The sequence below is a fragment of the Sinocyclocheilus rhinocerous genome, unplaced genomic scaffold (genome assembly GCF_001515625.1).
Source record: "Sinocyclocheilus rhinocerous isolate Xijiao unplaced genomic scaffold, SAMN03320098_v1.1 scaffold472, whole genome shotgun sequence".
Taxonomy (NCBI): domain Eukaryota; kingdom Metazoa; phylum Chordata; class Actinopteri; order Cypriniformes; family Cyprinidae; genus Sinocyclocheilus; species Sinocyclocheilus rhinocerous.
The window spans coordinates 514,313-528,136 of record NW_015641089.1 but is presented as its reverse complement, the minus strand read 5'-3'; the positions used below and the strand labels follow the sequence as shown (position 1 = coordinate 528,136).

The 13,824-nt window shown below is 36.6% G+C and overlaps 1 protein-coding gene across 4 annotated transcripts in view; it reads left to right on the top strand.

Moving 5' to 3' along the window:
* The window catches only part of LOC107754592 (ran-binding protein 3-like), a 23,963-nt gene that overhangs the window by 7,426 nt on the left and 2,713 nt on the right, over positions 1–13,824 (top strand). For 2 of the 4 annotated variants that reach the window (XM_016571093.1, XM_016571092.1), the window contains exons 6-15: positions 5,894–5,959; positions 7,248–7,361; positions 8,204–8,304; positions 10,274–10,387; positions 10,514–10,611; positions 10,689–10,764; positions 11,080–11,176; positions 12,523–12,647; positions 13,201–13,321; positions 13,407–13,549. In XM_016571093.1, the coding sequence (XP_016426579.1) occupies positions 5,894–5,959; positions 7,248–7,361; positions 8,204–8,304; positions 10,274–10,387; positions 10,514–10,611; positions 10,689–10,764; positions 11,080–11,176; positions 12,523–12,647; positions 13,201–13,321; positions 13,407–13,549 (1,055 nt within the window). The remainder of the gene's footprint in view (positions 1–5,893; positions 5,960–7,247; positions 7,362–8,203; positions 8,305–10,273; positions 10,388–10,513; positions 10,612–10,688; positions 10,765–11,079; positions 11,177–12,522; positions 12,648–13,200; positions 13,322–13,406; positions 13,550–13,824) is intronic. The other 2 variants (XM_016571094.1, XM_016571095.1) reach the window with 2 other exon arrangements.

The window sequence follows — 13,824 nt, the reverse complement described above, 5'->3', positions numbered from 1 at the left end:
GAGAGGCGGGGCATAGAGGGCCTACAATAATGTACAGTATTTGAAAAATAATGTGTTTTTTGAACATTAAAGCATGTCAACATATTCTGTTACACCAAATACACAAAATAATGATCTTTAAAAAAGCATCATATGACCCCTTTAAATCTGCCATAGGCCCACCTTTATTTAAACATTATCTGTAGTCAGAGGACATCTAGAGTACTTTTAAAAACAGTTTGCAATGATATTGATCAAAATCTAAAAATAAATGATTGCTTATTTTGCCTGTCACTAGATGCTTCATCACGCCAGTCTCCGTCAGGACATCTGTTACTCAGTGTAATTTACAGGGTTCTGTGGCCGTCCACAGCTTTTGTCATGTTTGACAGTCTTAAGCTTTGTTTACGCTGCACACATCCAATTTGGTTTTCAAATATGATCTTCAGGAGTGACTGTCTGCATTGTCATTTTTCACATGTGGATGTGGTTTGGATTGGGTTTGTAAACATCAAATTTCTTTTTCCTTTTTTTATGCAGACAAAAAAAAACACCTAAACAAATTTGAAATGGATAAGTCAAACAATGAGATTTTGCTGCCTTTCCTAACTAAGACATATTGTTTGTTTGGTCATCAAATCAGATTTCTCCATCCATTAATGGGATGCATTATAATGAAAGTATCATGAAATTTTGTAATCTTGTCTCAAGATACTTTTTATGTATGCATGTGCGTACACACACACACACACACACACATATATATATATTCATATATAGTTTGTATTAAGTTGTATATTGTATTAAATGTATTAAAAATGTTAATTGTTATAAAAATAATTTTACAAATATATGTACATTATAAAAAATAATTTCAGTGTAAAAAGCAGATCAGTGTATGAATTACATTTTATTATTACATTCAGAAATAATGTAAAATACCAGTAAATAAAATGAAACATTTACAGACATTTTAAACTATATATATATATATATATTTATATATATTTTACATACACTTAGCAGTATCTGCAAAATGTTAATTATTTTACCAAAATACGAGGGATCATACAAAATGCATGTTATTTTTTTTAGTACTGACCTGAATAAGATATTTCACATAAAACGCGTTTACATATAGTCCACAAGAGAAAATAATAGTTGAATTTATAAAAATGACCCCGTTCAAAAGTTTACATACGCTTGATTCTTAATACTGTGTTGTTACCTGGATGATCCACAGCGGCATTTTTATTTTTTTTATTTTTTGTGATAGTTGTTCATGAGTCCCTTGTTTGTCCTGAACAGTTAAACTGCCCGCTGTTCTTCAGAAAAATCCTGCAGGGCCCGCAGATTCTGGTTTTCCAGCATCTTTTGCATATTTGAACCCTTTCCAACAATGACTGATTTTGAGATCCATCCTTTCACACTGAGGACGACTGAGAGACTCATACGCAACTATTACAGGCTCTTTATGCATAGTTTTTCCTTCTGGAGCGTCAGTGAGTGTTTGAACCTAGATAACGTGTTACACAGAGTAATGTAAATGGCAGATGCTGTGCATGCATTTGAAGGCAGCTTTCTGTTTTGGTCTCTCTTAGAAAGAGGCAAGCACACTAAACCCAAATGTGTATCGGCTACTGTCAGGAATAGGCATGGGCTGGTATGAGATTTTGACGGTATGATAACCTTAAGCAAAAATATCACGGTATCACGGTATTGTTGTTACAGCTCTAAAATGTGTTATTTTTAAACTTTTTTCGCTGAACACAATATATTTAGTTTTTGAGCAACATACAGAATATTAGGAACAGTAGAATATTTATTTTTTCTGATTGATTTGTTTCCTAAAAAGAAGAAAAAAGGCTGACATCTTTATTTAACCTAAATCTGTAATTACAGTTATTTAATTTTAGTTATATAATTTCATATACATCATTTGATTTAATAATAACCCAATTTGAAGCAAAAACAGAATGTTCTGCCTAGCTTTGTGAAATTATACTACTTGCCTGAACGAAACAAACAGCAGAGGCTCTGAATGAGATGCAGATTCACTCTCTGACAGCAGGAGGCGCTTCTGCAGCGTTTCCTTGGTTATCGCAGTAAACAAAGCAGAGCTGCGCTGAAACACTGCTTTAATGTGAATTATACGAGATGAAAAGAAAATACCACCTAAACTTTTCTGAAGACTTTTCTGTCAGTTCCCCTCAGAAACACATTCATATAAACCCCCAAATCAATATTGAGGATTTTCTTCCAATAGTTCGTGCATCATGAACAGTGAGTGATCTGCCTGCTACAGTATTTTTCTCTGTGCGTCCATCTTCAGCGTCTCTGGCCTCTGTTAACAGGTGTTTAAAGACTTCATATTTTTACATAAATTACATTTTGGAAAATTATTGCATTGCAACGCATTTTGTGCAAGTCCAGAACAGAGACGACTTGCAATAACACAAAAAACGTCTGGTTGCCGATCGCGTAAGTTCCGGGGGCAGCTCCTTAATTTCGTCCATCCTACACACACGTGACTTACCGCTGGCTCGCACCAACAGGAGGAGGAGGATCGTGTTACTCTCTACACTGCACTCAACCTGAGGGATTCCTACACTTTCAGTCTTTGAGGACTGAATAAAACAGTGCTTAATAAAACAGTGCATACCGCAGGAACGGTATAACGGAAAAGATTAGTGGTTTTGAAACCGTGAAATTTTCAAATCGCGGTATACCTTGAAACCGGTAATCGGCCCATGCCTAATTAGGGATGCACAATATATCTGTGTAATATCATGAATGACCAATATTAGTGAATTTTTAAATTATCACTATTAAATGTTTAATTGTGGATGCTCATTTCTGCTAACAAAACATTTTAAAATGTAATTTATTCCAGTTCTTCTAAATATTTTAATATCTATTTTTATATCATATAATTCATTTTTTCCCCAGTATTTTTAATGAATGTGAAGTTCAGAAGAACAGCATTTATTTGGAATGGATTTTTTTTTGTAACAATGCAAGTCTTTACTGTCACTTTTCATAATTATACTATTCATTTCTTTGGAAAAAAAAATCTGGCCCACACATTTGAATGGTAGTGCATGCATCATGTCAGCAGCCATAAAAATAGAGTATGTTTTTTACAAAGTGCATTGTAAATGTGATTGTTTGTCATTTATACAGCATATTCATGTTTATTGTGGACAGACAAACTGCTTGTCGTTAGGACACTGTAATTCCTCTGAACACACAGTAGCATTCCAGAAACACATTCTTCAGTTTCTGCATGTTTAAAAAAACACGTCAACATTGTGAAACCAAGACCAATATTCTAGAACAACCATTGATTATTTTTAGAGCACTTAACAACAGATAGGAACAGCTGTTTCACTCTGGGCAGATGACTGTGTGTGTGTGTAAGCTTTTGTAATTTTGTGTGTGTGTGTGTTCTAAAGGCTAAACAGAAAGACTATTCACTGAAGCTTAGTCACCTGTTGTAATTTTAACATTCCACTACAGCCAACTGTGTGTGAGAGCGGGAGAGAGATTTGTTTCGCTGTGGATGTTATATCGGCCTCCATCAATCCCGCTGTCAAACACAACAGAGAAGCCATCGCCATCCCTTCGTGCTACACAAAGATTTGTCTTTGTCTGATAGCTCTTTATGCTGCTGCATTTGTGCTCAATTAGCTCTTAAATGTGTCAAAAACAAAAGTGCATCATGGGAGAGGAAAGACCATGTCACGACTGTGCTTTGTGAGAAGGCTTAGTGCGCTAGTGGGGTCAACAGATTGATTGTGTTCACAGAGAGAGAGCGATGGCTGGGTCGAACAGAACCGGGTGGCAGAAAAGAGAGGGAAAGACACATAGAAAGACAAATAGTATGTGTTGTGAATGAGGTCAGCCTGCATGGAGGGGGGTGGGTGATTGTCTGTGTGGTTTCACAGGGTGTCTGCGCTTGGACAATGAAGCATTGTGTGTTCAACATTACCCTCTCACACACACATGACATCACTGCTCCGGCATATGGGATGTGACCTTGGTTACAGCTTCCTGTTTGAGACTTTTTGCACCATCGGTGTGACCAGCACAAAGCTGATTGTGTGAGGCTTTGCATTCTTTCACTCTTTAAATGTTCAGCAAACCTCACAACATTAGCTAGCCACACAGATAATTGATAGTGACCTTAAATGAATTTGGCTTTATGACCCCCCAAATCAATATTGAGGATTTTCTTCCAATAGTTTGTGCATCATGAACAGTGAGTGATCTGCCTGCTACAGTATTTTTCTCTGGCCTGTGTTAACTGGCATTTACAGACTTCATATTTTCACATAAATTAAATTTTGGAAAACGATTGCATTGCAACACAGTTTGTGCAAGTCCAGCCAGAACAGAGACGAGTTGCAATAAGACAAAAAACGGCCGGTTGCCGATCGCCTAAGTTCCAGGGGCAGCTCCTTAAGTTCGGCCACCCTACACGCACGTGACTGACCTCTCGCACCAACAGGAGGAGGAGGCTCGTGTTACTCTCTACACTGCACTCAACCTGAGGGATTCCTACACTTTCAGTCTTTGAGGAGACACGAAAAACAGCGCATACCGCAGGAACGGTATAACGGAAAATATTAGCGGTTTTGAAACCGTGAAATTTTCTAATCTCGGTATACCTTGAAACCGGTAATCGGCCCATGCCTAATTTACTTATTAATTTAATTTAAATTAGTTTTAGTTAACTATAACGACACTAGCTTAAAGCTTTTCCATATATTAAAACATCCCATTGCATGAGAATTGCAATTAAGGCTTTTTATTTGATCATCAAACATTGGTGTGTGCTGTTGTGCTTACATGAAAAACAGCGCATACCGCAGGAACGGTATAATGGAAAATATTAGCGGTTTTGAAACCGTGACATTTTCAAATTGCGGTATACCTTGAAACCGGTAATCGGCCCATGCCTAGTCAGGAATGTGCTAAAACAAGTCCAGAGGCCTGTGGGGGGGACTAAGGTCTAACAGGAAGTGGTCAGAGCCGTTTTGATGCTGTAGATATGAGGCACAGCGATGAGGGCCCTACAGAGATGGAGTACTAGTGTATATACTGTGCGGTATATAGTTCATACTGCCTACCGTTTTGTAAAAACATGAAGCCGTATGCATCTAAAAAAACTGTACTATTTCCCCCCCCCTCATTTCTGACGGAAAAGCATGAGACCCTTTTAACTTGCATAGTAGTGCAGAAAATGCTTTAATCGCAGTGTCTTATTCTTGACCGATCTGTTTGAGGTAGTGTTGTGTCCTCATACGGATGAACTTTGAGTGTTTGTTTATCTGAGAGCTCTTATCTGGTCTTGCATAAGGCATGTTTGGTTTATCATCTTAAATGTTTATGCTTCCATTTTTTTTTCAAAACCGATCCGATACCAAAAATTGAGTATCGACTGATACCGATCCAATACAGCACAGGTTTTTTTTATTTTTGTTTTAGAATTTCTATACCTCTGTGTGTTGACCTGATCATCACTGTTTTGTGTGGTTAACACAATCTACTAATACAGACAACTTCATTATACAGAAAAATAACAAATGAAAAAATACATAATCATAATCTATGAAAAAAAAAATATTAATAATCTAGTTTAGTGGATAATTCAGCAGCAAAAGTTACAATAAAATTAGTGCAATTTTATAAAATCTAAACATTTATAACTATTTAGTTTTAACTTGCATAGTAGTGCAGAAAATGCTTTAGTCGCAGTGTCTTATTCTTGACCGATCTGTTTGAGGTAGTGTTGTGTCCTCATACGGATGAACTTTGAGTGTTTGTTTATCTGAGAGCTCTTATCTGGTCTTGCATAAGGCATGTTTGGTTTATCATCTTAAATGTTTATGCTTCTGTTTGTCTGTCTCAGAAGAGAAGCCCGTCGGGTTCAGGTTGAAACCTCCCACACTCATTCATGGCCAGGCCCCAAGCGCAGGTAAGATCAACTCATTCCTGCTTTGAACGTTTACTACATCTAAACACACGTGCAACACATGAATGTGCTCTTTAGAGCACGAAAGATTAGGGAAATTACTCGCAATGTGTCTGACTGACTGTAAAGCTTCCTCTTTCAGTACTTTTTTTTTTTTAAATGTCATCTTGTGCGTTTGAAAGCTCCCTAAATAGATTAAGACAAATTGCTTAAATGTTTAGCTATTCAAATAGATCTTGCTTGGAGTTACAATAAAATTAGTGCAATTTTATAAAATCTAAACATTTATAACTATTTAGTGGGGAACAAATAAAAGTGAATAAATGTAGGACTAAATCTGGTAAAATATGACACATTGCTCTTTGTATTGTTGTAAAATACATTCATGAAAAACAAGTAAATAAATTTAGATATAACTGTATACTGTAAGACATTTCTTTTAAATGTATAGCACAGTAATTAGGCAGCAACATATGATAGATAGGACAGAACAAGAAAGGCTATTTACAATCTTTCATTGCGCAAAAGTATTATGATATGAAATGCTCCAATACAGAGTGGCACAAATCGCTTATGCGCATCCCGTGTGCAGAATTATGCGCTTGAAGCTACACAGAGTCACAGCACGCTGCGCTCTGCATAGAAAAGTTCAAAGTACAAAGGGAAGAGATATTGATGCGTAGTGTATGATATATGTGCGATAGAGTCTTTTCTTTGAACAGTTTTACATTTCAGTTACTGTGCGCGTGAAGAACAATTCTTAGTGCTCTCTACTCCAGTGTTGTGATCTAACAGACACCCGGTAGAAAGTAACATGCTTTAGAAACAGCACTAAACTCCAGCAAGATAAAGTCCTTACAGGCAAAACCACTAATCTTTATCTACAGATCAAGTATAATAATAGCAACATTGTATAATTTTGGAGAGAGTTTCATCGTCTTGACTGTCGTAACCGAACGTGACACGCAGTTTGAATGCTGAATGAATGACAGCCGCAGCAGAGAGAGAGTTTACACAAACTTGAACTTAATGACTTAAATATTTATCTGTACCTCACATTAAACTATGGAACGGTTTCAGAACACTTAGAATATAGTGCATGGAAACTTTATGGTGATTTGTTGTGCCTTTCCAGTGACACGGAATAGTATACGCACAATATCGTCTCGTCTGACCGATACCCGATCCAGCAGAAAATGGCAGTATCGGAGCTGATGCCGATACTGAGTATCAGATCGGTGCATCCCTAGTTGTGCTGCGGCGTTTGGTTTCTGATTCAATCCGTTAGTAGGTTGTTTTCCAGGCGTTCCCAGTCAGAAGCCCAAAGAACAGCAGCGCAGTGTTCTGAGACCAGCCGTTTTACAGGCGCCTCCGGCCAAAACCCTCACAGAACCCGCCAAGACCAGTACGTACATCTCGTATAATGCTCACTGCTGGCTTTCACAGCAACAGAATCTGTGGAGGCCTCAGTCTGTTCTGTATAGATTCATATTTCAGGCTCATTTTGTGCTTGGAATGAATATGTAATCCTCAGTCAAAACTACCCAGTTCTCCTGAAATCTATTTTATTTTTTCACAAATTTGGTTTAATGTTTTAATGGGCTAATTAATTTCTAATAATTGAAAAGCATGTCAGATTTTTTTTTCATAAGTTTAGTCAAATTTTTTTAAATGCAATTATTCATTCATTTCATGTTTATATATTTCATTTTAAAGCGTTTCCTGCTTGTATGACTTCCAAAATCTACAGAATACGAAAAATAAACTTTGTCAAGTGAATATTGAGAGAAATAAGTGTTTATTTCAGTTGGGTTTTTACTCTGTCTCATGAGGTATTCGGCCAATCACAACGCACTGGATAGCTGGCCAATCACAGCACACCTCGCTTTTTCAGACCGATGAGCTTTGTAAAAATCGACGCGTTTCAGAAAGGCGGGGCATAGAGGAGAAACAATAATGTACAGTATGTGGAAAATAATGTGTTTTTTGAACCTTAAACCCCATAAACACATTTCATTACACCAAATACACCAAATAATGTTCTTTTTAGCAACATCATATGACCCCTTTAAGGTATATTATTTGTAAATATCAGCATTATATTGGCCATCAATCACCTTGCTCTTTAGATATATTAGTGTCGCCTAGTTAACGTTTCGGGTGACCACTAGTATTCATGACTCAGAGCTGTAATACATGTGTTGATAGTGTGATGCTGTGAGTTTATGCCGTTGTTTTCACTCGTAGACTCCAGCTGTGGAACAAATGGAGTGGGGAAGTTTGGAGATTCATCATCAGAGAGCCGATCCGTTTTCCTGAACAACACAGAGAGCTCGGACAAATCACCGGTGGGGACATGCGGCACAAACATCTGAGATGGAAACACTTGATAAATAAACCACAACTAATTGCATCCTGTTTAGAGCATCTCGTAAATATCAGCGTCACCTGTAGTCATTGCTCATGGGTGCTTAGGAATTCATAATTGATGACTAATAAATATAACTGTATGAAATTCTGATCTGATCTAGTTCCAGCATTAATGCAGTTTCATTTTAGAGTTAATCGTCTTGGTTTTCAGCAGCAGGAATGTGGTGTAATTGTGCTGAACTGTGACATTTCGAAGGTGTTTCGCTTCTTGAATTATGAAATATTTACTATATAGAGACTTTATTATACAGACTTTATTGAAATAGGCTTAAATTTTCACAATCTTGGCAAATCTTAGCAAATATAATCTTACTAAGACATTATTGGGAGATATAATGAAAAAACTCATATTTCTATGCATTGTAAGTAGTCTGTTATACTGTTATAAAGATCTCATTGATTTACATTACAAGCATCAGAATTTCATCTTACCGTTTGGCCATATAAATGTCAGCATCTGCACCATATTGCATATTTTTGCTCAGTTTGGGCTTTTGAATAAAACTGAGGTGTTTTTTCCCCCTTGATTATGAGCTCCATATTCTCACTATATCATAGAGCAGGGATCCTCAAATCTGGCCCACGAGATCCACTTTCCTGCAGAGTTTAGCTCTAACCCTAATCAAACACACCTGAGCATGCTAATCAATGTCTTCAGGATCATTAGAAAATCACAGGTAGGTGAGTTTGATCAGGGTTGGAGCTAAACTCTGCAGCGCATTGGCCCTCCAGGGCAAGATTTGAGGAACCCTGTCATAGAGGGTTTCTGTGGGTCTTAAAAAGGTCTTAGAAAGTCTTAATTCACCCTTCCACAAATTAAGGCATAGAAAGTCTTAAATCAGGGCAGCAAGTATTAAATTCATGAAGTCATGGCATTCACACCAAAAAAAAAAAAGTATATCTTCCTCAGTATTTCTGTTTTCCAATACAAATATCTAAATGTCCTTAAATCAAGATTTGAGATGCGAATTGAACATATGAAGTCTTGTTTTCTGGGAAACTGAACAAAATTAAGTGAGTTTATGCTCAAACAAGAACCAAAATCTGTCAGTGGGGTATAACATTTTTTTTTGCCTTTGAATTTAGTTGATTTTTCTGAGCCCATTGGCTGATATTTTTCTTTTTAATCAAATACCATGTATTTTGATCAATTTCTCAGAAAGACTTCTTATGTCATTTGCTTCACAAGTAAATGTATTTTGATTTATGAATCTTTAGACATTTGCACTTAGTCAAATTTACCTTCATAAACCCTGCAGTCTCAAAAGGTCTTAAAGTCTTAATTCACCCTTCCACAAAAATTAAGGCCTTAAAATGGCCTAAACTTCCTTAAATCAAGATACGTTTAACTTTAGATGCAAACTGAACATATGAAGTCTTGTTTTCTGAGAAATAGAACAGATTTGAGTTTGTGCTTGAAACAAGAACAAATATCTTTAAACGGGGAATTAAGTTGATTTTTCTAAACCTATTGGCAGATATTTGTCTTTGTTTTAAATTAACTCACTTTATTTTGATCAATTTCTCAGAAAACAAGACTTCTTTATTTTCATTTATCTTAATGTATTTTGATTTATGAGTCTTTAGATATTTACACTGGAAAACGAGACAAAAATACAGATGAAGAACATCACCTTTTTGCAGTGTAGTAATAAAATACCTTTGCATTCAGAGACCAAATTGACGTATTGTTTTCCATTGAGTTTTTTCCTTAAATTTTCTTTATTTGGTCTTAAAAGTCTTATTTGCCTTCATAAAACCTACAGAAACCCTCATGCTATAAGAGTCATAAAAGCCTGTTGTATCAAACGTAATACTCAAAATACACGCGTTCCTAAAAACCCACAGACTTGTTGTTGGATCTGCATTAATTGTGTTCCTTTGCAGAAGCGGGAGAAGGAAGAAGAAAATGGAGGTGGACAGAAAGTCGACGGCAGTCAGAAGGAATGTGCAGTGGACTCATCGTTTGTGTTCGGGCAGAATATCAAAGAGCGAGCGAAGGTCAGCGCTTACTCACCGCTGCATTGGTTTCATTCTTTATTCGAAGGAGCAAATTGGCACGATAGAAGTTCCCAAGGAGAGTTTGTGTTTATTCTCCGATTCTGTTACTGTGTTTTTCTTGAGCAGTTGGATGAAAACAGCACATCCAGTGACTCAAAAGACTCCACACAAGATTCTCAGTCTGGCCGCACCAATTATTTCTTACAGTACATGGGCAGCGCTAGGTAACGATTCAGTAGAGCTCTATGAATCTGTTCGCTTTCTCTGGACCGGGTAAATCTGCATCTGTTTGCTTTTACAGCTCCAACAATGCCACCAACAGCTCGGATAAAGGCTCCAAGTTTGTTTTTGGCCAGAACATGTCTGAGAGAGTTCTGGTGAGTGGATACCATCACTAGTTTGCACAACAGACACATTGTTTGCCTGTTCAGCTTTTAAATGTAGCATTTGAAGGAATAATTTACCCAAAAATAAAAAAAACATTGATTTACTCCTCCTTTTGTTTTGCCTCAAAAAGACGTTTAGCAGAAAGTCCAAGCTGCTCTTTTCCATACAACTAAAGTAGGAAGTGACTCCATAAAAAGTTTTTATCATGGCTGAACCATTTCTTAATTTCAACAAAAACCAGTGAAAACACAGTAAATGGATCATCAGAGGTGTATAAAGATAGTTTTGTATGGGAATGATTTCAGAGCCCCCCAAAAGGAGGCGAGGTCCCAGTCGAGGCCAGTAAAGACGGTTCAGCTCCAGCATCCGAGCCGTCATCACAAGAGGCCACACCTGAGAAGAGTAGGTGCTCAACTCCATTTCACAGTGTGTGTATATATAACACACACATTCACACAATTCAGGGTTTCCGCGGGTCTTTAAAAGTTTTTAAAAGTCTTGCATTTAGTTTGGTATCAAATTTAAGGCCATAAAAAGTCTTAAATGGTACAAGAAAGTCTTAATTATGATTTCAGGAGGTCTTAAATTTGGGGATGGAAAGACAAGAATTGCGATACGGCTTAATGTGATTAAACTTCGATATGAGTGCTGCACGTTTCAAAGTCAGGTGCTGCACTGCTTTGTTTTACAGCCGTTACCGGGGAAACTACTGTATTTCTGCCTTTCCAAAAGCGCCACCTACTGGCAGAGATTGAGTTTGCATTTTCAATCTGCTGGTTTTGTTCAGACCAATGTGAAAATCAACCCATGTTTTACGCAGCAAACACAGAGTTGTAGACGTGAACCAGTCATCTAAACAATTAAGACACGAAGATATACATGTTATTTAATCAATATAATAATTGATTGATAATTGCTTAAATGAATATAATTGATACTTTTGACTCATCCATTTTCTTAAAAATTGTTTAAATTTCATATCAATAAATATCATTGTTTAAGTTATCATAGACATTGCCCTACCCCGCTCATATGGGGTTTATATGAAATTATATTAACTTTTAAGTACTATTTATTTATTATTTATATATCATTTTTTTAATACTATTTATATGTAATTATATATTTGTTTTATTGATATTTATATACATATTATTTTATATATATATTATTCTATATATGTTTGTTTATATATTATGTTTATTTTCATATGCATTATTCTATTTATATACATTAATGTTTTACATATACTATTAAAAATAATAAAAATACATTTAATTAAAATTAATAATTTAATTTAAAAAATGAATTTAAAATACATTTAAAGATTGCATGAATATTCAAGATACATTTAAGAGATATATATACATGAAACGTGATGTGAATTTTTTTTTCTTTCTGTCTCTGGTCTTTCATGTATTTCTAATCAGTTATTGTTTTGACACTTAGTTCTGATTGGCTGTGGTTTATGTTCCTTTATTCCTCAGTGAGAATAAAAAAAATAAAAATTACTTGATGCTGAGAACATGTTTTAACTTGACATTGGTCTTTCCAAAATCACACTTTGATTGTTTGGCTCAATGAATATTAAATTAATTATGTGACTGGATGGTCTGGGATTAGCAGTCAGTGTTGTCTTGCTCTAATTAATATTCATGAGTTAAGCCTTCACCATTATAGGCATGTCTGCTGCATTCAGTTCATCCTGAGCTGTTGAAGTGATATTTTTCTCTGTGTGTGTGTGTCAGATCACAGTGTAACGGAGTCTCTGGAAGAGTCGGCAGCTGCGTACACCAAAGCCACTGCCAAGAAGTGCATTCTGGAGAAGGTGGAGGTCCGTACGGGAGAGGAGGCGGAAAGCAACGTTTTACAGGTGAGATGACGTTTATATTTGAGCATAGTAGTCACAGCAAAAGTGTTGGGTTGCAGTCCACAATTTAAAGAATGTTCTGGATTCAGAACAACTTAAAGGATTAGTTCACTCCAGAATAAAAAGTTCCTGATCATTTCCTCACCCCCATGTCATCCAAGATGTTCATGTCTTTGTCTTCAGTCGCAAAGAAATTAAGGTTTTTGAGGAAAACATTCCAGGATTTTTCTCCATATAATGGACTTGAATGGTGGCCAACGGGTTGAAGGTCCAAACCGCAGTTTCAGTGCAGCTTCAAAGGCCTCTACACGATCCCAGCCGAGGAATAAGAGTCTTATCTAGTGAAACGATCGGTCATTTTCTAAAAAAAAAATTGATGTACTTTTTAACCAGAAATCCTCGTCTTGCACTAGCTCGACTAGGCTACAGATGCGTTTCATAGAGCTTGAGTTGAATTGACCCGAAACATTCTTTTAATCTATGCAGGCCTGTTTTTTTTCCTCAGTAAAACTTTGATGTCCTGATAATGATTTGACTTGTGTCCGTCTTTCCACAGATGCAGTGCAAGTTGTTTGTGTTCGATAAGCCAGCTCAGTCGTGGGTGGAACGAGGCCGCGGTCTGCTCAGACTTAACGATATGGCGTCCACTGATGATGGCTCGCTACAGTCAAGATTAGGTAGGAGCAGCGTCGATCCACTCGCTTTTCTCTAGAGCAGCTGAAATGTCTTGATGTTCCTCATCTGTGTCCGTCTGTCTCTTAGTGATGCGCACGCAGGGCAGTCTGCGATTGATCCTCAACACCAAGCTTTGGCCTCAGATGCAGGTGGATAAAGCCAGTGAGAAAAGCGTTCGAATCACAGCCATGGACACTGAGGACCAGGGCGTCAAGGTCTTCCTCATATCGGTAGGATGGACACCTCCATAACACAGGACATGCTTAGGTTTTTAATTGTATTTGTCCGTTAAATAATGCAACAGTTTGAAAAGCAACTCTGGTATCAGGTTTTACTGTTCACAGAAAATGTGGAAATATCAGGTGATATAAAAATGTTAGGCAATGAATAAATTTTTAAAATGTATTTGTTTATTTTATATATATATATATATATATATGTATATGTATATACAGGTGCATCTCAATAAATTAGAATGTCGTGGAAAAGTTCATTTATTTCAGTA